Source organism: Labrus bergylta, chromosome 13 (genome assembly GCF_963930695.1).
Source record: "Labrus bergylta chromosome 13, fLabBer1.1, whole genome shotgun sequence".
Lineage (NCBI taxonomy): Eukaryota > Metazoa > Chordata > Actinopteri > Labriformes > Labridae > Labrus > Labrus bergylta.
Window position 1 is genome coordinate 8,617,730 of NC_089207.1, and position 17,591 is coordinate 8,635,320.

A 17,591-nucleotide genomic window follows, 5' to 3' on the forward strand; every position below is an offset into this window, starting at 1 on the left:
TTATTTCAGATAAACAAGAAGTGAGGGAGGAGGGTGGAAGTGTGGAGTTTGGTTTACTGGCGAGCTAGAGCTGGGTGTCATCTGCAAAGCAGTGGAAAAGTATATTGAATTTACGGAAAATATTGCCAAGGGGGAGAAGGTAGGTGATGAAGAGAAGGACAGAGCCCTGGGGCACACCTTTCTTTATGCCAAGAATGCATAGAGCTAGGGTAAGCAAGGTATTTCAAACACTTTTGTTATAGTTCCACCTTGAACCAATCAATATACATTTTTTCACAGCCCCCAAAAAAAATCTAATATCTTGTATCATTCAATAACTGAATGAGTCAGAGAGATGACATCAAATCAAATAGTTTTACCACCTTCACCTTCCTTATTGCCTTCAAGTGCACACTCTGCACTGACACTCATTTTGCATGACTAGTCTTCACCACAATTGGAAGACGTATGACTTTAATGAGCTAGTCGTACAAAAATAACAGAAGTTTAGTTGGATATGCTGAGTTTAACTACAATGCTGTGAGGTCCTGCGCCAACAATCTGTAGTGCAGACATTGAGGAGTAGTTGGACAATGTGTGTTCATGTACTTTGGGGGGAAAAGCTGTTCTCACATATTATGCATTGCTGAAAATGTCTCGGAAATTTCAGGTAGACTGCCCTTGAAATCCTCCTGAGTTGGTTGTTCACACATGCACCTCAAAGTGGGACACTATTCTTGTCAGATGGGAGTGAGGGGGGGGAGGGGTCTGAGGAGGTTAAAGACATGACGTAAAAAGTAGGAACAGGCGGACAGAGCAAGAGAGTCCACTATACAACGCTTTAATGATAGTTTCTGCCTTTATATCAATGCTACGTGTAGTTCCACAGAATGGAGAAGACTTTCCTGTGAACAGAAAACAGTATGAAGCAGTTTCATTAACTGAGTGGACGTGTAGTCGTTTGTTTACTTAATAGTAGAGACTCATAGTGCAGCTGTAAGCATACAGTAGGTCACTTTTTTTAAAGATTTATTTTTAGGCTTTTAATGGAGAGATAGGACAGTGGATAGAGTTGGAAATGAGGGAGAGAGAGAGGGGAACGACATGCTGGAAAAGAACCATTTTCTTATCTTTGAAGTAAAATAATGCTATAGAAGTGTGTTATTTGTGATCTTAGGATGGATGAAAGAAACGCGCCGCAGAGAGGTGAATGAGGAAAAAAAAGTGGATGTGGAAGCAGAAGAGTGGACTGAGGCAGAGGAGGAGGTGGTTCTCTGGTTATCAGCTCCATGCTTTTCCTTTCACACTCTGGACAGGGATCTTTTCTGTGTTTCCCATGACACACACACACACACACGCCCTCTCTCTCACACACACACATTATGCTGTTTGGTTCCAGTTCATGGCTAATGAAATAGCACGGTCACAGACTGCTCTGACAACAGGGCATAACTTAGAATACTTTACCATTACTTTACCACTGTTAAATGGCCTAGTATACATTATCATAAAGTTGCTATTTAACAGCCTTTTTCATGTTTGTCACATTTTACATCAGCCGAGTAAAGGGTGCCTGATAAAGATGAGTTTTTAGAATTAATCTGGCACGTTTACATCTTATATATGTCATTTTTATTGTAAGAATAATAAGCCAGGAAAGTGTCTCCTATAAGGAACTTGGAGGCTGGATGATATTGACAAAATAAATCACACAGAACCTTTTATCATTATACTGATACTGCATATTAACATAGGTAATTAATAAAATACCCAAAATAACACAGTTAAAATCTGTGAAACAAAACAAACAAAAAAAATATAGAATTAATAATGCTCTGTAGATCGAGTTCATTAAGTTCATTAACGCTTTCCTTTATTCTTATTGACTCACACAGTCATGTGCATGAACAATAAAACGGGATAGGTCAAGAGAGGGTCATATCTAAAGTGTTGCCCTCACTGTGGCTAATCAGAGTGCCATGATAAAGTTGGTACCGAAACTCATGAGACCTAAACTCTAATAAATGAAGGACCTACGTTAGGACATAGTTGTAAAAATATGTCACACACATACACACACACACGCACAACTACTACTACATAGTACAACACCAAGCAGTGACATACCACAGGTGAAACTGTAGTTCATCTCTGTCTAATGGCTGAAAACAGAGGGAACAATACAGTCGTCACATAAATCTGTTGTCAAACTTTTGCATCAGGCTCCTCATGTACAGCATGTGTGTAGCTGAACTCTCATTAGGATAAGTGATTAAGATTAACTTTCCACTGGAGAATTAGGATCACACCTCCTCCATATGTCCCCAAAAGACATGACATCAAATGCTTAATCAGGCATGCAATCCAAGAATGTTTGCATGAATGAGCAGCCTAAAAATATTATAGTCTGTATATCATGACAAAAGTTAGTAAACCTAATGGTTGATTGACCGGTGTGCTTTAACTAAATAGAAAAAAAAATCAAAACGGAGGGGCCACTTTTTGTACAATATAAATTATCCTACATGGAGCTCTGTTGTATTCAAGGGACCAAACTCCATCTAACAAAATGTCTATTTCATGATATCTTCCTTGTTAGACTATATACAACTGTTCCAGCATAATTTTTCTCCATTAACCCATATTTGCTTTAATTCGGCACATGGTTTAGGATTATTTTGTGTGTCTGATATGTCCTTACACACGCAAGAAAAAACATCAAAGGGTCAAAAGTGTTTTTTGTTTTTTTTGTTTTTTTTAATTCGCTTACATCTACCGCTAATGCACCATGAAGCACACATAATCAACGACAATGGCAATATTGTTCTTAACAAAAAGGTCTAAAAGTTCCCAAACACTCTTGAGTACACGTTTTAAAATCAGTCACATCTTCAGTGTGACTTCTTGCTTCACTCACCCTCCGGTCTCGGCTCCTGAATCCACACAGTCATCTTCTGCTGAGGTTTTCTCCATCTCAGGGTTTCAGCTGGACGGCAGTTGGCTTCATCGTTTCAAAGTCCTGAGTTCACGAAAAAGAGAAGAAAAAAAACAGGACTATCCAAATCACAATACGGTTGAAAAAGAGAGTAATTTTAACGAGTGGACAGCTTACTAAAGCGCGGGTTTGCACCTCCTGACCTGCAAACACGGAGTCTGATTGACTATAATTCGAGCAACAGGCTGCTGACTGCCTGTTTTTCCTGCGTCAGCCCAATGCTATGAGTCTGCAGAGCCGGAGGCTGCAGTGACGACACTGCCCCCTACTGGACGACTTTGAAACAGCAACTAAAGCAGTGTTGAACCTGAACCCATGTGTTGAACCAGTCTACGGGATGAGCCCTGAACCCCAATATTTGGTCTATTGTTGAACCGTAGACTTGATGTTTTTGTCACACATTTTATATTTAGTCAGTTTGTTAGTTTGTTAGTTAGTTAGGATAATTATAGGCTAATTTACGGTGACCCTGAAGTCCCACCTTAACTGCCTCTGCTTTATCTGGTCTCATGCACTACATCACTTTATTCTATCCTTTCTATTTCAGTATTCATACAGCTCTGGTTACTTTATTCCTGTTGTTTCTTATCCATCATTGCACTACGGTCACTTTATTTACCTTTACAGTTATATTGTATATATTAATTCTGTTGTTCCATTATTCACCATGCACCTTATAACTTATCATTTAGTATTTCATACTTGCACATAGCTCTGTATATATATATATTTATTTCTCGTTTACTGCACACAGTTCTGTTTACATCTGGTCACTACTGCACATAGTTATGGTTACATCTGATCACTGTCCACTTATAGCTACTCCTTTATATTTTGTATTTTTAAGTCAAGTTTAAGCTTTAAGTTGTATTTAAATTGACACTTTATATTTAGGTTAAAATGTTTCGTACTTGCACTGTTGTTAATTTACTGCTCTGTGTGCCTTTGAATTGACCCCCGGGGACAAATAAAAGTTTTTTGAAATGAATTGAATTGAATTGAAAAAAGTAAAAATTAACAATATATAACAATATAATTATCTGGGCTCCCTACTAAGTATACCCACATTTGAATTATAACATGTTTTAAGGTCTATAAAACTATAATTGCCCCCTTCTTACAAGAGTTTTAAAGGCTCTGTACAAAAAATACTAATACTGACAACAGTTTAAAGTTTTATTACACCAAAATAACAACTCAAACTGTTTTAAAGGTCTAGTGCTACAAATAACTCCTTCAAATAACCTAACAATAATTCTAGCAACAGTTTTAGGTTTATTACATTTAAATTAAAAAAAAACTAACAGGAGTTTGAACGATTTACATATAAAAAAATACCAATTCTAAGAGATTTAAAGGTTTATTTCACCCCTATAGCACATTTTACAACAGATTAAATGCCAAAATGCCACTTCTAAAAGTTTAAAGGTCTATTAAACAAAATACTCCTTTCTAATACGTTTTAAAGGGTTTATTACACACAAATACAGCAATTCTAACAAAAGCTTAAGGATTTATTTCACCCATACATTGTTTGTATCATTATAGCATTTTCTTAGAGCAAAATCAAGAGATGTAACTTTAGAATTATTCACACAGAGAGAAATCACAAAGCCTCCATCCATAGGTTTAAAGCAGGCTTAGAATCCTCCCAACAATGCTGTCCCCGCCCCGTTGAGATGTAAGGTTGATGTAGTACCAGGTGCCTACATACAGTCTATGCTAAAGACAGACCAACTCAACAACAACCTTCATTCAATTCAAAAGGGGATTTATTGGCATTAAAGATATGTTTTCATCAGCGAAGTAAGTGAGAAATAAAAAACACAAAGTATACAATGACAGAAGACAAATATGAAAAGGCTTCTAAACACTAACTCTAGAAATAGGTAGTGTTAAACTTAGAAATAGAAATAAATATGGTAAATTTGCTATTAAAATTTTACTTTATTATATTTTTTGTTGTTGTAATGGCAGAAGTACCTTTCAAATGTGAACGCACTTTATCTGGCTTGAGACAATCTTTTTATAAGAGAAGAAGATAGAAATGTACGTATAGTACTAATATACAATATAATAAGTTGAAGATATACGTACAAAATTGTGAATAATTTATTAACAATAAAAAATACATTTAAAAAAACAATATAAAACAACAAAGCAAAACAGTTACATTTAGTTTACATTCAATCTGAATTGTTTTAATGTTTAATCTTTCTTAAAAGTAAAAAAATGGGATTTTGACCCGGTAAATTTAATGAATGTAACACTTTGCTTCGGGATATAATGAAAATTATAATAAAATATTAAATTGAAAATTGCAGCTAAAAAGTTACAATCTAAAAATTACAAATATTGTGCAAAAATAAATAAAAATAAATGTAGAAATATCTTGCCACATATCTTCAGCAGAGAAATGGAATCGACACAACGTTTACACGATGACATCATCACACAGCGCCACCCAAAGGACGGAGAGGCGGAGGAGACGTGCACGTTGGTGTTTTTATGTATTAGCAAGCAGGACGATTCATTGTTGATTTAATCCGGAGCGTTTTGAGCTTGTATCCGACATGTCAGTCACCGAGATGTTCAGTTATATTCAGGGCTTCCTGAGCGCCGACCAGGACGTCCGAGAGGTATGAATGAACACCTGCCTCCCCGTTAGCTCTCAGGGAGTGTTAGCTAGCAGCTAAGGAGAATCTTTACAACACAATTCATGTTTTCACGTTGCTTCAAGACTGTAATGAAGTCCGGTTTGTTGAGCCGTAGAGCCTAAAATGACTGATAAGGATAGATGATGTTTGCTCATGTTTATAAGATTGCACAAAAAGGGTTTTCACTTTTCTTAAAATATAAATGATGACATGCTGCTCGCCTTCATTTGAACCATGCGCCATGACGCTTCACCTGTTGTTCTTTAATATGTGTAATACCTGTGGTGTAGTGCAGGTATTCAGTTTCCACATACCCACTTCTAAATCCCCTCTGATTCACACCATTGATTAATTGACAATATCAGTTGTATTCTGCAATTCCCCCCCAAGAATTGGTGAAGGGATCAATCAATCAGTCAATCAATCAATCAGTCAATCAGTTTTTATTTGTATATGTCAACTCATAACAAGTGTTATCTCGAGACACTTTACAAAAAGCAGGTAAAAGACCTTACTTATTGCTATATTACAAAGATCCGGCCTATCCATCATGAGCACTTTAGCAAAGCAGCAAAAGTTACAGTGGTAAGAAAAAACTTGGAAGGGGATAGAGGGAGAGATGGGATAAGATGCAGGAAGAGGGATAGGGAGCAAGGGGGTGAGGGTGGGGGGGGGTACTCTGTCTATAATTGGGTAATACACACTGACTAAATATGCAAGAGTAGTCTTTAATGTCACAGAGGCCGTTTACCTTCTGATGGACGGGCCAACATTTTTGGAAAAATCTAAGATTACAGCCACTTCTTTAGGCTCCACTACGTGACTGGGTAATACCAAACTTTATTTCTTACAGCAAATAATAAATAATAATATTTCGTTCATCATGTCATAACACGAGGACAATTAAATATTCCCTCATACACGTTTTTTTTTATCATGCCATCTACAAATAAATTATTTATGAAAATTCTTCATTTTTCTCCACCAACATTTATATTTACCTCGTTTGTATTTCAAAGTGTTTATGATCTTTTGGGGTTTTAATTTGGATTGCACAGATTCTGTTCAGTTGACATGTCAGAGGAGTTTGGTAAGTGGCTATCTGTCTGGGGGGGGGGGGAATAAATCGAAATAAAACGTATATCAAACATAGTCAAAATGCCACTGATGCACCATGGGGAAGTTGTGTAGCAGGCGGAAGAAGTCCATTGTCCATTCAAAAGTTCTGCGTTTCCGATGGTTTATTTTGCAGAAAGCAAGCATGCAAAAAAAAGTAACAATAAAAATCATGGCTTCCGCTGCCTCTCTTGCCCAGGTAAAAGAAAATGAAAAAACATAGGCCCACCCAGGTGCATGCTGGTCCTCTACCTGCCTTCTTGCCTATTAAACCTCAGGTGCCCACAATGTTACCCAAATGTCAAACAAATCAAAATACTTAATTATGCAAAACTAAATAAACCAAATGCACAACTACAAAAAGAAAATATGATCAAAAATATATTTTAAATAAAGAAAACATCTAGAATAACTAAACAAATAATTCTAGTTAATAATAGTAAACAGCTCCTACAGGTATGATTATCTATTGATTGAAAAGCTGGTTTATTGTATTAACACAACTCTTCTTTTGAGATTATTGTTGGCCCTTTACCTTCTGACAGCTGAATAGAGACAGGAAATGTTGGGAAGAAAAAGTGAAAATAATATGCGCTAAATAATCTCAGGTTGGAGTTGAACCCACAGCCAACGCATCAAGGATTTGACCACCATATACAGTATGGGACACCTGCTCTATCTGTCTATAAAAAAACACTTCATTAGACTTATATTGAGTTGACCTTTTATCTAGGATATCCGGAAAGTGGTCCAGACATTGGAGCAGACTGCCCGAGAAATACTAACAGTACTCCAAAGTGTCCACCAGCCATCTGGATTCAAAGAAAGTAAGTAGCACTTGACTTTTCCTGAATTATTTGAGCTTTTTAATCTTTTCAAAACATTGCATTTTTTTCTCTCTCATTAGTTCCCAGTAAATGTGCGAAGGTGCGGGAGCTGTTCTGCACCGTCAGGACACAAATTGCAGACCTCAAAACAAAATTTCCTATGGAGCAGTACTACAGGTAGGAGCCACTTCTATATATATACTGTATATATATATTTTTGCCAGTTAAATGTTTAAATTTGAGTATGTTCCAAACTTCTCATTAGCTGGAAAAAAAATAAACTATGACAATATGGGAAACAGAAATTTTTCTTGTCTATCTATTTATCTTGTTTGTCTTTATGTAGATACTCTGAACTTTGTGGAAATCAGAGTTTTCACTGAGTGGACTATCTTGGTGAAACGTGTTAAATCCCTCTTTCTCTGATCTATTTGATCCTTTTTATCTTTAGGTTCCATGAACACTGGCGGTTTGTCCTGCAGCGCCTGGCTTTCTTAGCAGCCTTTGTTGTCTACCTGGAGAGTGAAGCGCTTGTGACTCGGGAGGAAGTGGCTCAGATACTTGGCAGTAGGTATCACTTTGTGAGTTTGTTTTCAGCTGAGGGAAAGTTGCTTTAATCTTCTAATCTTTCTTTCTCTGCTCTCTTTGCCTTACAGTCGAGGTGGTGCGAGAGAAAGGCTTTCACCTGGATGTAGAGGACTACCTGGCAGGTGTGCTGATCATGGCTAGTGAACTGGTGAGTGTGTTGTTTATTGATATGGCAACAGGAAACTGTACAGGCGAGTTGTGTTTTAACTCATGCCGCTGTTTCTTCCTGAAGTCACGGCTAGCAGTAAACAGCGTCACAGCAGGAGATTACACCCGGCCGCTCCGCATCTCCAACTTCATCAACGAGCTTGACTCGGGGTTCCGCCTGCTGAACCTGAAGAATGACCCGCTGCGGAAACGCTACGACGGCCTCAAGTATGACGTGAAGAAAATCGAGGAGGTGGTGTACGACCTATCCATCCGCGGGCTTGCAAAAGAGCAGGAGTCCGCCGTGGAAAAATAGAGGTCAGAGGTGGACCGGCTGTGGGAGACGGAGGAGGATGCTGTAGCCGCCCCCAGGCTGGGACCTCTCCACGGCTGCTGCCCCTTAACCTACCTGGAAGCCAAATCCCAGGGATGCACCTGAGGCCCCAGCAGCCGAGGACAGACTGTGTGACTGTGTGAGTGTGTGTTTGTGCGATGGCAAGCATGAGAAAGGGCTTTAAATGGACGACAGTCTGTCAGAAGGCTGGCACAGACGGTGACCAAGTTTGGCACCATTCGTTCGGAGGCTTAAGATCGAAGGCTCAGTTTGTTGCCGGTTGCCGTTGTTTCTATTTCTGTATTCCTGTGTTATTCTTTCACTGAGTTGATTATGCAACTGTCACATCAAATTTGCAAATGTCAACTTTTTCTTACATTTTATTGATGTTTAAATCATTCAAGAAGGCAGGTGGAGACACCTCAATTGTGAGTGTTCCCACCATGCCGAGCTTATATTTTGTGGGTATTTGTTTTGCAAAAACAAAGTTGTAATGTGTTGAGTTGATGCCTGGTAGTATTTCTTTAGACTCTGATTGCTGAAAAGTTTATGCATCCAAACAGAGATCCAGGAGCCTCATTTATAGAAGAGATATCTGATGCATCGATTTCATATTCGAATCTCAAACCCAAAAGACAATAACAACCAGTTGAACAACACTGATACCAGATTTTGATAGTTTCTGACTTTAATTAGAAGCCTTAGTTTTGAGTTGGATCAAGCGCACCTTACTCTTATTTACTTTTTTATAAATGAGGCTCCAGTAGAGGCACAGCCAAAGAAATGACCAAGATGCACTGAGCATAATTGAAAGCTACTCTGTGATTCGTTAGATTCCTTCTTTTGTAATTTTTTTTTTTTTTTGTCCAACATCAACGAGCCTTTGCTGAAAGGTGCCAATGAATATGTCTGTTAAGCCATAGTATTGCTTTGGTCACGTGATGAAGCTTTTCTCTGGAAGTCTACAAGCAAATGCAAAACAGGCCGAATGTCATATTATGTCCTGCATGCGTTGTGCTCTCAGATTTTTCTCGTTTACTTCTTTTTTTCCCTTTTGTAAACATTGCATTCTAGTGTTTAGTTCCATGCTGTAGTAAAGTTGAAATGTATTTTCTAGAAATAATTCATAATCCATCTCTGCCATTAGTGCTTTTGTTTCCTGGAGTGATACTGATGAGTGCATTCCACTTATACTGTGTGATGGATCAGTTGTCCTAAAATGTTTCATTTTGCTGTAAATATATTTTTACGTTCTGCATTTCTGGCGTCGTAACACTTTGTACTTTTGGCATATTGCACAAATAAGGAGGGGCGCCGGTACCCTAGAGCAGGGTATAAAGTGTGCCACCTTCATGGACAAGGGGGGGGGTCCCCAGTCTCTAGTGCCTATTTTTGGGGTTCATGGGTGCTAGAGACTGGGGACCCCCTCTGTCCATGGAGGTGGTTTAAACCGTTGCGCACACCCGGGCACACTTAAAGGCCTTTCCAAACACGGGGATTGGAACAACACAAAAGAACACAACAGCCTGAACACATTATTTATTGTAAGAAATGCTAGAAGAAGAACACAAGTCATCTCTTGAACTACTTATTTTGTATAATAAGGGTTAAAATATGCAAATTCAAGTCGCTTTTAATTTTTGGAAGAATTCTCGCTACCCCCTTTTCAGTGTCCTGCGACCCCCACTTAGGGAACCACCGCCCTAGAGGTTAGTGTGCACGCCCCAGGTACGGAGGCTGTGTTCCCCTAAGCAGGAGGCCCGGGTTCGAATTCAACCTGTGGCTCCTTTTTCCGCAGGTCAGCACTCCCCTTCCCAATCTCTCTATCCACTGTTCTGTCTCAAAATAAAGGCAAAAACAAAAGAACAAATAAGCAATGCTAAGTTTCACATTTTTTAATATAATTCACAATATATTACATTGGGGAAATAATACATCAGGTGTTTCAAAATGAAAATGAGGAAATCAGAAAAGAATCCGTATTAAACTCGGTAGGCTTTGTATTTTTTAATATTTTAAATCTGAAACGGCTTTTTTCGACAGCAAAGGACGAGTACTGGTGTGGAGCTAGTATCCCTGCTGCCCTCCCAAACACAGTGATCCACTACCTTTTTCTAGTGCTACTTCAAAGCAAATATAAAACAGCATCAGTCTTAAACAGTAGTTTTGGTTTGATGACAGTATTTTCTTTTCTTTTTTTTTAAACCTGCTTGAATCGGCTTCAATCAGCATGGTTTCTTCTCATTGAAAGAATTGTGAATAAACAAGACTGTGTAACATAGTTATACTTCAGAGCGTTCTATTACTGGATCATAATAAAGTGCATTAAACAAAATAAAGCCTTTATAAATAAAATTAAAAAAAACACTTAAATATGCGTGAGGATCAGCAGCCAGAGACTGTCAAGAGGAATAATTATATTGCCTGTAGAATGATCTCAATCAGGTGCCAGCAGAGGGCAGACTTTTCAGTATCTCAGATAAATGCTACTGTGACAGTCTGCAAATAAGTCAGTACCTTCAAACGTAACAGTAATCAAGTACCAAGGCACAACAGCTCACCGCTAGACCACATAATAACACACAGTTCAAACCAGGTCTGGACAAGATGGTAGGGAAGTGTTTGTGAAGAGAGGATCTCGAGTAACTAGAGTTTGTCAACCTGTTAACACCAAAGTTACCAGGACACAAGTTTCATATTTATGTATCACACATTTCTGCCTTGTGCTTTATGGGTAAAAGGTGAGGATCTGTAGTATTAGAGACATGTTTGTGTTCTTACATTGCTGTGAAGATTTGTCAAAAGGTTAGTTGACTGACAAAATGTCAACAGATGTGATATTGTTTGATTATGATTTCCTAACTCCCTCCAATTTTCCAAAAGTTGTTTTCCCTTTTTGTCTGTTACTTCAGATTTCATAACTGGGATTTAGTCTAGAGGGGAAAAAACTAAACGAAAAGGCTCTCCTTAAAGCTGAGAATTAGAGCAACCATTTTCAATTTTTCCAGACAGTTTACCCACCAAATGATGAGTAAGATCAATTTATACTGCAAAAGTGTGACTCCACACAAGGTCCTTCTGGTTAACACTATAACGTACACAGGGTAATCTGTTATGTTAAACTTAACCTGTTAATCATTATTTTAACGCAAAAAGATTAAGAAGACTTTTCACAGACTGCTGTTATTTCATTCCCATGATTGACCAAAACAGAAACTTCCTTTGTATTCTAAGCCATCCTTCAAACAGGACTGTATTTGAGACTTAAGACGCAGTAAATCTGCCACAATGAATTTGAGTTACACAGCAGGACAAACCTGAATGCCAAAAGACAATGCTTGGAAATAAAATGCATAAACAGTAGCTACTTATTTTGAAACGGGCAGAGGTTATTGCTGTTTCGTGATTTCTCGTTTATAAATTTAAAACACAGTGTTCAACCTGTCAAAAAAAGGCTCTGCTCAACTGCATCCCTGGCAGTGAAAGTTGCTCTACCGCCGACATACAGAAGAGGGCGACACACAAACAGGAGAGGGCAGTGACAACAAACAGAAACCACTGAGCAAAGCTCTTAACCACATCTTCGACTTTTCATACCACAAAACAAATGTTCACCCCCAATTGTATTATGCCTTGTATATAAAAAAAAAGAACGTTACAATTTTTCTTTTTAGCAGTCAGTCATGTTCAGTCATGCTTTTCATCAGACACACAGCTCTCTTTCTCCAGGAGCAAACAGTCTTTACAATCAAGGCTGACAAGCACAGCCCAGGATTTTTGGTTGTCCAAGAATTTTCCTCAGTGTTAATGACTTCAATCTTCGTATTTCATTTTGCGAGAGCATGGCACACTCATAGATTTGAAAGAAAAAGAAGTGCTGTCTCATCCTCTGATCCATAGACTGCATATAAGAAGTGGACGTAGCCTCTTGTCTTAGAAGTGAAGCCAAGGACAAAGTGCTTTAAGACTGCATTCTCTGTAATTGCCAGTGGCGGGGGGGGGGGACTCCTTTGGTTGGTTGCAAAGAGAAGTACATTTGCATGAAACCAGATTGACAACTAACTAAGAATATACCAATAAAGCACAGTATGCTTTGGGGTGTGGCTACCTGTGATTGTCAAGCCAATACCATGGAAACCAGACAACCAAGTGTCTCAACCCCCATTATCTCAATTCTGGAAAAACCAAGATGGCAGTGGCCCAAATGCAGATTATTGGCTTCAAAAGTGCGGTTAACAGACTCGTGGTTGATGTCACAGTGGCTATGTCCACTTCTTCTGTACAGTATACGACCCCTATGAAACTTTGGGAATGATTTTTGTCCTCTGAAATCTAATGAGTCATAACAGTGGTTTCACTGGGAAATGCTTCTCGTTGTCAGTTCGTTTTTGCAGTAGAAGGATTCAGGTTATTTACAGTGTGACAAAGGCGGAGGGGGGTTGGTTAGTCTCAGGAGCGGGCCTGGTTCGTGTTGATCATGATGTTGGGCAAAGCATTGCGCCTTTTCCTCCAGGTGCCCAAGTCTCGAGCGTATCTCTTGATTTGATGGAACCACTGCTGGGTGCGAGATTTGTCCGAGGCACGGAAAACGAAAGACTCCTTTCGAATGTCGAGCACCTCGAATGTGTCCTCACTGTCCGGATCCGTGGACACTATGCAGTTTCCCAAACGTATGGGCTCTCTCAACACGGTGAACTTCCCGCTGCTCTTGTCTTTGATTAGAACCAGAACACCATCTCGTATGCTTTCTCCACCTACGTCCACTTGATCCCCCCTCGCCACAGGGTCAGTGCCCTGTACAGGGGTTTCCCCGGCCCGCTGTGTCCTCACCATCAGCAGACTCTGGACGTTCTGGAACTTTAAGGCCTTGCTTCCCTTCTTCACCCAGTGACCATCTGCTGGCTGGGACAGCTGGAGGGGTCCCTCCATGACAAATCTAGTGTTTTCTCTCGCCCAGCCCACCGTCTTCATCGACACCTCTCGCATCTCTATGTTAATGACCTCCCGGTTTTTACGGCTGTCGCGGCGGAATGAGCGCAGGGACCAGGTGACACCGTTGCCCTCCTGCTTCGTCTTCATGTTGATGTGCTCCAGGTGGGATTCAACCCGACTCTTGGCCTCCCGTAGACGCGAGTAGTCGGGATGACATTCAGAAGTGACCTTAATGATGCGACTCAGCAGAAGCGGGTATTTGGTCACACGCTGGAGAGGCGCCATTAGGAAGGAGCGCAAGTTCATACGCCGCAAAGCCGTGTTGTCATTCTGGGAAACGTCCAGGAAAATCCTGTAGGAACAAACACAAATAAATAGGCTGAATAAAAAAAATCACAGGCATGTCGCCAGCACAACTCTTCAAAATTGATTCATGGGAATCAGAGGACAGCCTGACTCATGGGTTTGCTACGGCTCCGTCTAAAAATATGAATCATTGCAGCTCTACTCTTAAAATAGATCTTCTTTTGAATAAGTAATAGCCCACTGTCTTGTACATTTAGAGTTATACTCAACAGCCTTGGCAAGAACAGCTCCCAGAGTAAATTCTCTGTCACACAAGCAAAGAGAAACAAGAGTCCTTGTGACTTTGTGCGTACCTGAGCAGCTCTTTCTCCTTCTCCAGCGTGTTGAGCATGTTGACAGAGGTGGACTGCTGCAGACAGTAGGTCTGGAAGGCGGGCAGCATGTTGACGAACTCCAGGAAGATCTCTCCTATGTATACTGTCAGCAGATCTTCATCTCCCTGAGGTCAAATACAGGAGAGAGAATGATCAATGTTCAACTCCTTTATGTCTTGCATTGGGAAACATTTCTTTTTAAAATAGCCATTGTTCATTATTGTGCATGATTGATCTGCCAATAGTCTTTATTCGGCCCATATACTTTACTGGGCAGATCAGAGGAATCATTGGAGGTTGACATAATGGCCCAGCCCTAAGAGTTTTGAATCAATTCTACTACAATGCTATGATTCATTAAGCGACGTACATCAGAGAGTAAGTACAACACAAGCAAGGGTCTAAAAATGGTAAATGAACTTAAGCTTGTATAGCGCTTTTCTAGTATTCTGACTACTCAAAGCATTTTTACACCACATGTCACACCTACACATTCACACCCATTCACACAGTGATGGCAGTAGTTGCTATGTAGTGAAACCATCAGAAATAACTAATACCATTCATATGCCACCAATGAAGCAGCGGGAGCAATTCAGGGTCAAGTGTCTTGCAAAAGGACACATCAGACATGTTGCTGCAGGAGCTGGGTATTGAACCATCAACCTTCTTGTTGAGAGATGACCAACTCTACCAGCTGAGCCACAGCTTCAGTAAGTGCAAACAACAGCTTTAAGTCCAATCAGACACTGAAAGGCATTGCACCGAGGCAAAAAGAATAACATCGACCGCTGCTCTTCAGAGTTCTAATCAGCATCAAAACCATCCTTAAAATCACCATTATCAAACAAAACACGTCATCATTAATATCATTAAACGTTCATGAAAGAGCTGGGTCTTTAGCTTTTTCTTAAAGGTGCAAAGGGAGTTTGCAAGTCTGTTCCACCACCGGGGGGCAACAGTGGAGAAGAGTCTAGTTAGGGACTTAGGACCCTTTGAATCACTGGCTGAGGGTTATAAAGTTATAGAGCATATCTCAAATGTCAGGTTACAAGTGAAGAAGAAGGTATGACTAAGAAATTTAGAGACAAAAATATTTATGTAAGAAGTCTTTTTCTGAAGTCAGTGTCAAGACAGCAGCATAAATGTTTCCGACAGAGAACAAAGACAAACAGTAAAGAAATATTACATCATTTCAGAAGCTTTAGGCAGAGAAACATGTACATACAGCAGTCGATTGATCCTTTATCCTGGTTTAAAATCTTTCTTTAAGGTGACTCTGCAACTCAGACCAAGATGGTGAAGCAAACACTAAAAATACTTTCACCAATGACAGAGCAAGTTTGTGGAAAGACGTGCATGACGAATCCTTGAGATTGAAGGCTACAGCTGCTGAGAGATTAAGAAATTAACAGATAACTTAGATAAGAAGGCACTTTATGTCGCCTTCGATTTCACACACCTGATGGTGTTGCTTTGGCCAGCATTACAAATAGGAGCACTTTGCGGTATGATCATTTTGACTGAAACTCAGACTTGCCTTTCCTATCAAACCACCTTAAATCTTTTTACAGTAATCAGTTGAATATTGAAATAATATTTTGATGGTCGAGCCTTTCCTAACAAAACTCCATGTGTAAACTTGAGTCCTGTTTTACTGATATTTGAAAACTAGGCAAAAAAACTCATCTTTTCTCTTTGTTTTTATGCATGCTGATTTCACCATTTGGTATTTGACAACCAGAGACTTAAAGTGTATTGGTGTGTTTACAAGATTGACAGGGATTCTGTATTTTTATGTGCAAACTAATTAGGCTACATGGATATGTCTAGACAAACACTCGGATAATATTGCATCATGAATGAATGATAGCAGTTGAAATAATTTTGTATTTAGACCATAAGACTTTCTTGACTTATCGTGGACTAAATTGAAAATATTTGCATTGCACTACAGGCACTTTAAAGAAACCTTACCATTCAACGTCTTTATAAATGTGACCTTAAAGGTCACTGCTGTAATATCAGTTAGTCCTCAAAACATCTAGGTAGAACTGTCTTTGGGCACTGCACTTGAACCTGGTTGTATGCATCATTAAGGCTGAGTCCTCTGTCTCGCTGCTTTTCCTGTTTCTCCAACTTTCTGCATCAAATAATGTGTGTGTGAGGGGATTGTGTGTTACCTGGTCAAAGGCCTGGTCAATGCTGTCCTGCAGGTGTTCAGTGAAGCGGTCATTGACGTCGATGAGCTCTTGAACGTTACCAAACACCACAGTGAGCTGCTCGGCCGTCAGCAGCCCGGCGCTCTGCATGGGGCAGTAAAACTCCTCCTTGATGATCCGCAGGTCCTCGCCGTAGCTGGATTCTGTGTTCAGAAACTCCAGGATGGCCTCCTTTCGCTCCGTCCGCAGTTTAGAGCAGCGTTCGCACATGCGCTCTCCTCGCTCTTTGGATACCCCGTCCCTCAGTCCGCAGTCTGGACAGGGTCTCTGCGCCTCCCAGGCCCTGAGGGAGGCAGAGGGTCTCTTCCAGGTGCGGGACAGACCTGGGCCGATGCCACTGTCCACCCGTTCCACATCGGCCCCCCTTGTTCTGCGGTGACGGCGAGGCTCGCTGTCCTCCTCCTCCCGCTCATCACTGAGGCCAACCACTCCGCTGTCGGCGCTCAGGCTGCTGATGGTGCTCCAGCGATGCTGCCCGGACCGAGTCACACCCAGACCCGCCTGGCGCTCCTCTCCAGGGGGCTCAGAGCGGCCACGGATAGCCGCTGGAGCTGAGGAGAGGGGGGTGAAGGAGGTCAGGTTCATTAGTGCCCATGATGTTTATGGATTTACTCTCCACAGGCCTTGTTATTCACACTGCAAGGCAGGATACACACACACACAAATACACACACACACAAATACACACAAACAGCCGTAATACCAGGCTCCCGAGCTAACGCCCGTTTAATCTGGACTAATGATTACTGGTCATGTCAAAATGAAGAAACTATTATAGATATCATCCCTCTCCAATAATTAGATCCTTAACCCTAAACCCGAGGTCACGTTCATGTCAATACTATACTGCATGTGTGTGTGTGTGTGTGTGTGTGTGTGTGTGTGTGTGTGACTGCATTTGTTTGCCAAGCTGTAAATAATAAAAACATTGACATGTTTCATTCAAACCTGTTTCACTGGGAAAATCCTACATTATTTTTTTATTCATATGAAAACCTCTTTATATCGATGATGTTTTTTTGACACAGAGTAAAAAACTGTTTTCTGTCACTTTCACTTTTATCCACTGGAAACAGCAACAAGGTCAACATTAGCATATGTCATATTGAGTGAC

General features: G+C 40.2%; 3 protein-coding genes across 8 annotated transcripts in view; 1 reads left to right on the plus strand and 2 right to left on the minus strand.

Annotated features, from left to right (window-relative positions):
• LOC110001555 (protein FAM124A) overlaps positions 1-3,174 on the minus strand; it is a 68,769-nt gene extending 65,595 nt beyond the window's left edge. For 2 of the 3 annotated variants that reach the window (XM_065962492.1, XM_065962490.1), the window contains exon 1: positions 2,897-3,174. In XM_065962492.1, the coding sequence (XP_065818564.1) occupies positions 2,897-2,952 (56 nt within the window). In that variant the 5' untranslated portion in view covers positions 2,953-3,174. The remainder of the gene's footprint in view (positions 1-2,896) is intronic. The other variant, XM_065962491.1, reaches the window with a different exon arrangement.
• A 2,257-nt stretch (positions 3,175-5,431) lies between these two features.
• tsn (translin) lies at positions 5,432-9,901 on the plus strand. The gene is made up of 6 exons (XM_020649148.3): positions 5,432-5,613; positions 7,481-7,574; positions 7,655-7,751; positions 8,026-8,141; positions 8,231-8,310; positions 8,395-9,901. Exons 1-6 carry the CDS (start codon positions 5,548-5,550, stop codon positions 8,623-8,625), a joined length of 684 nt encoding a protein of 227 aa, XP_020504804.1. The 5' UTR covers positions 5,432-5,547; the 3' UTR covers positions 8,626-9,901.
• Positions 9,902-10,523: 622 nt separating this feature from the next.
• si:dkey-91i10.2 (uncharacterized protein LOC555224 homolog) overlaps positions 10,524-17,591 on the minus strand; it is a 64,067-nt gene continuing 56,999 nt past the window's right edge. For all 4 annotated transcript variants that reach the window (XM_065962070.1, XM_065962068.1, XM_065962071.1 and 1 more), the window contains 3 exons: positions 16,439-17,028; positions 14,235-14,380; positions 10,524-13,927 (listed from right to left, as the gene is read on the minus strand). In XM_065962070.1, coding sequence (XP_065818142.1) covers positions 13,093-13,927; positions 14,235-14,380; positions 16,439-17,028 — 1,571 coding nt within the window. In that variant the 3' untranslated portion in view covers positions 10,524-13,092. The remainder of the gene's footprint in view (positions 13,928-14,234; positions 14,381-16,438; positions 17,029-17,591) is intronic.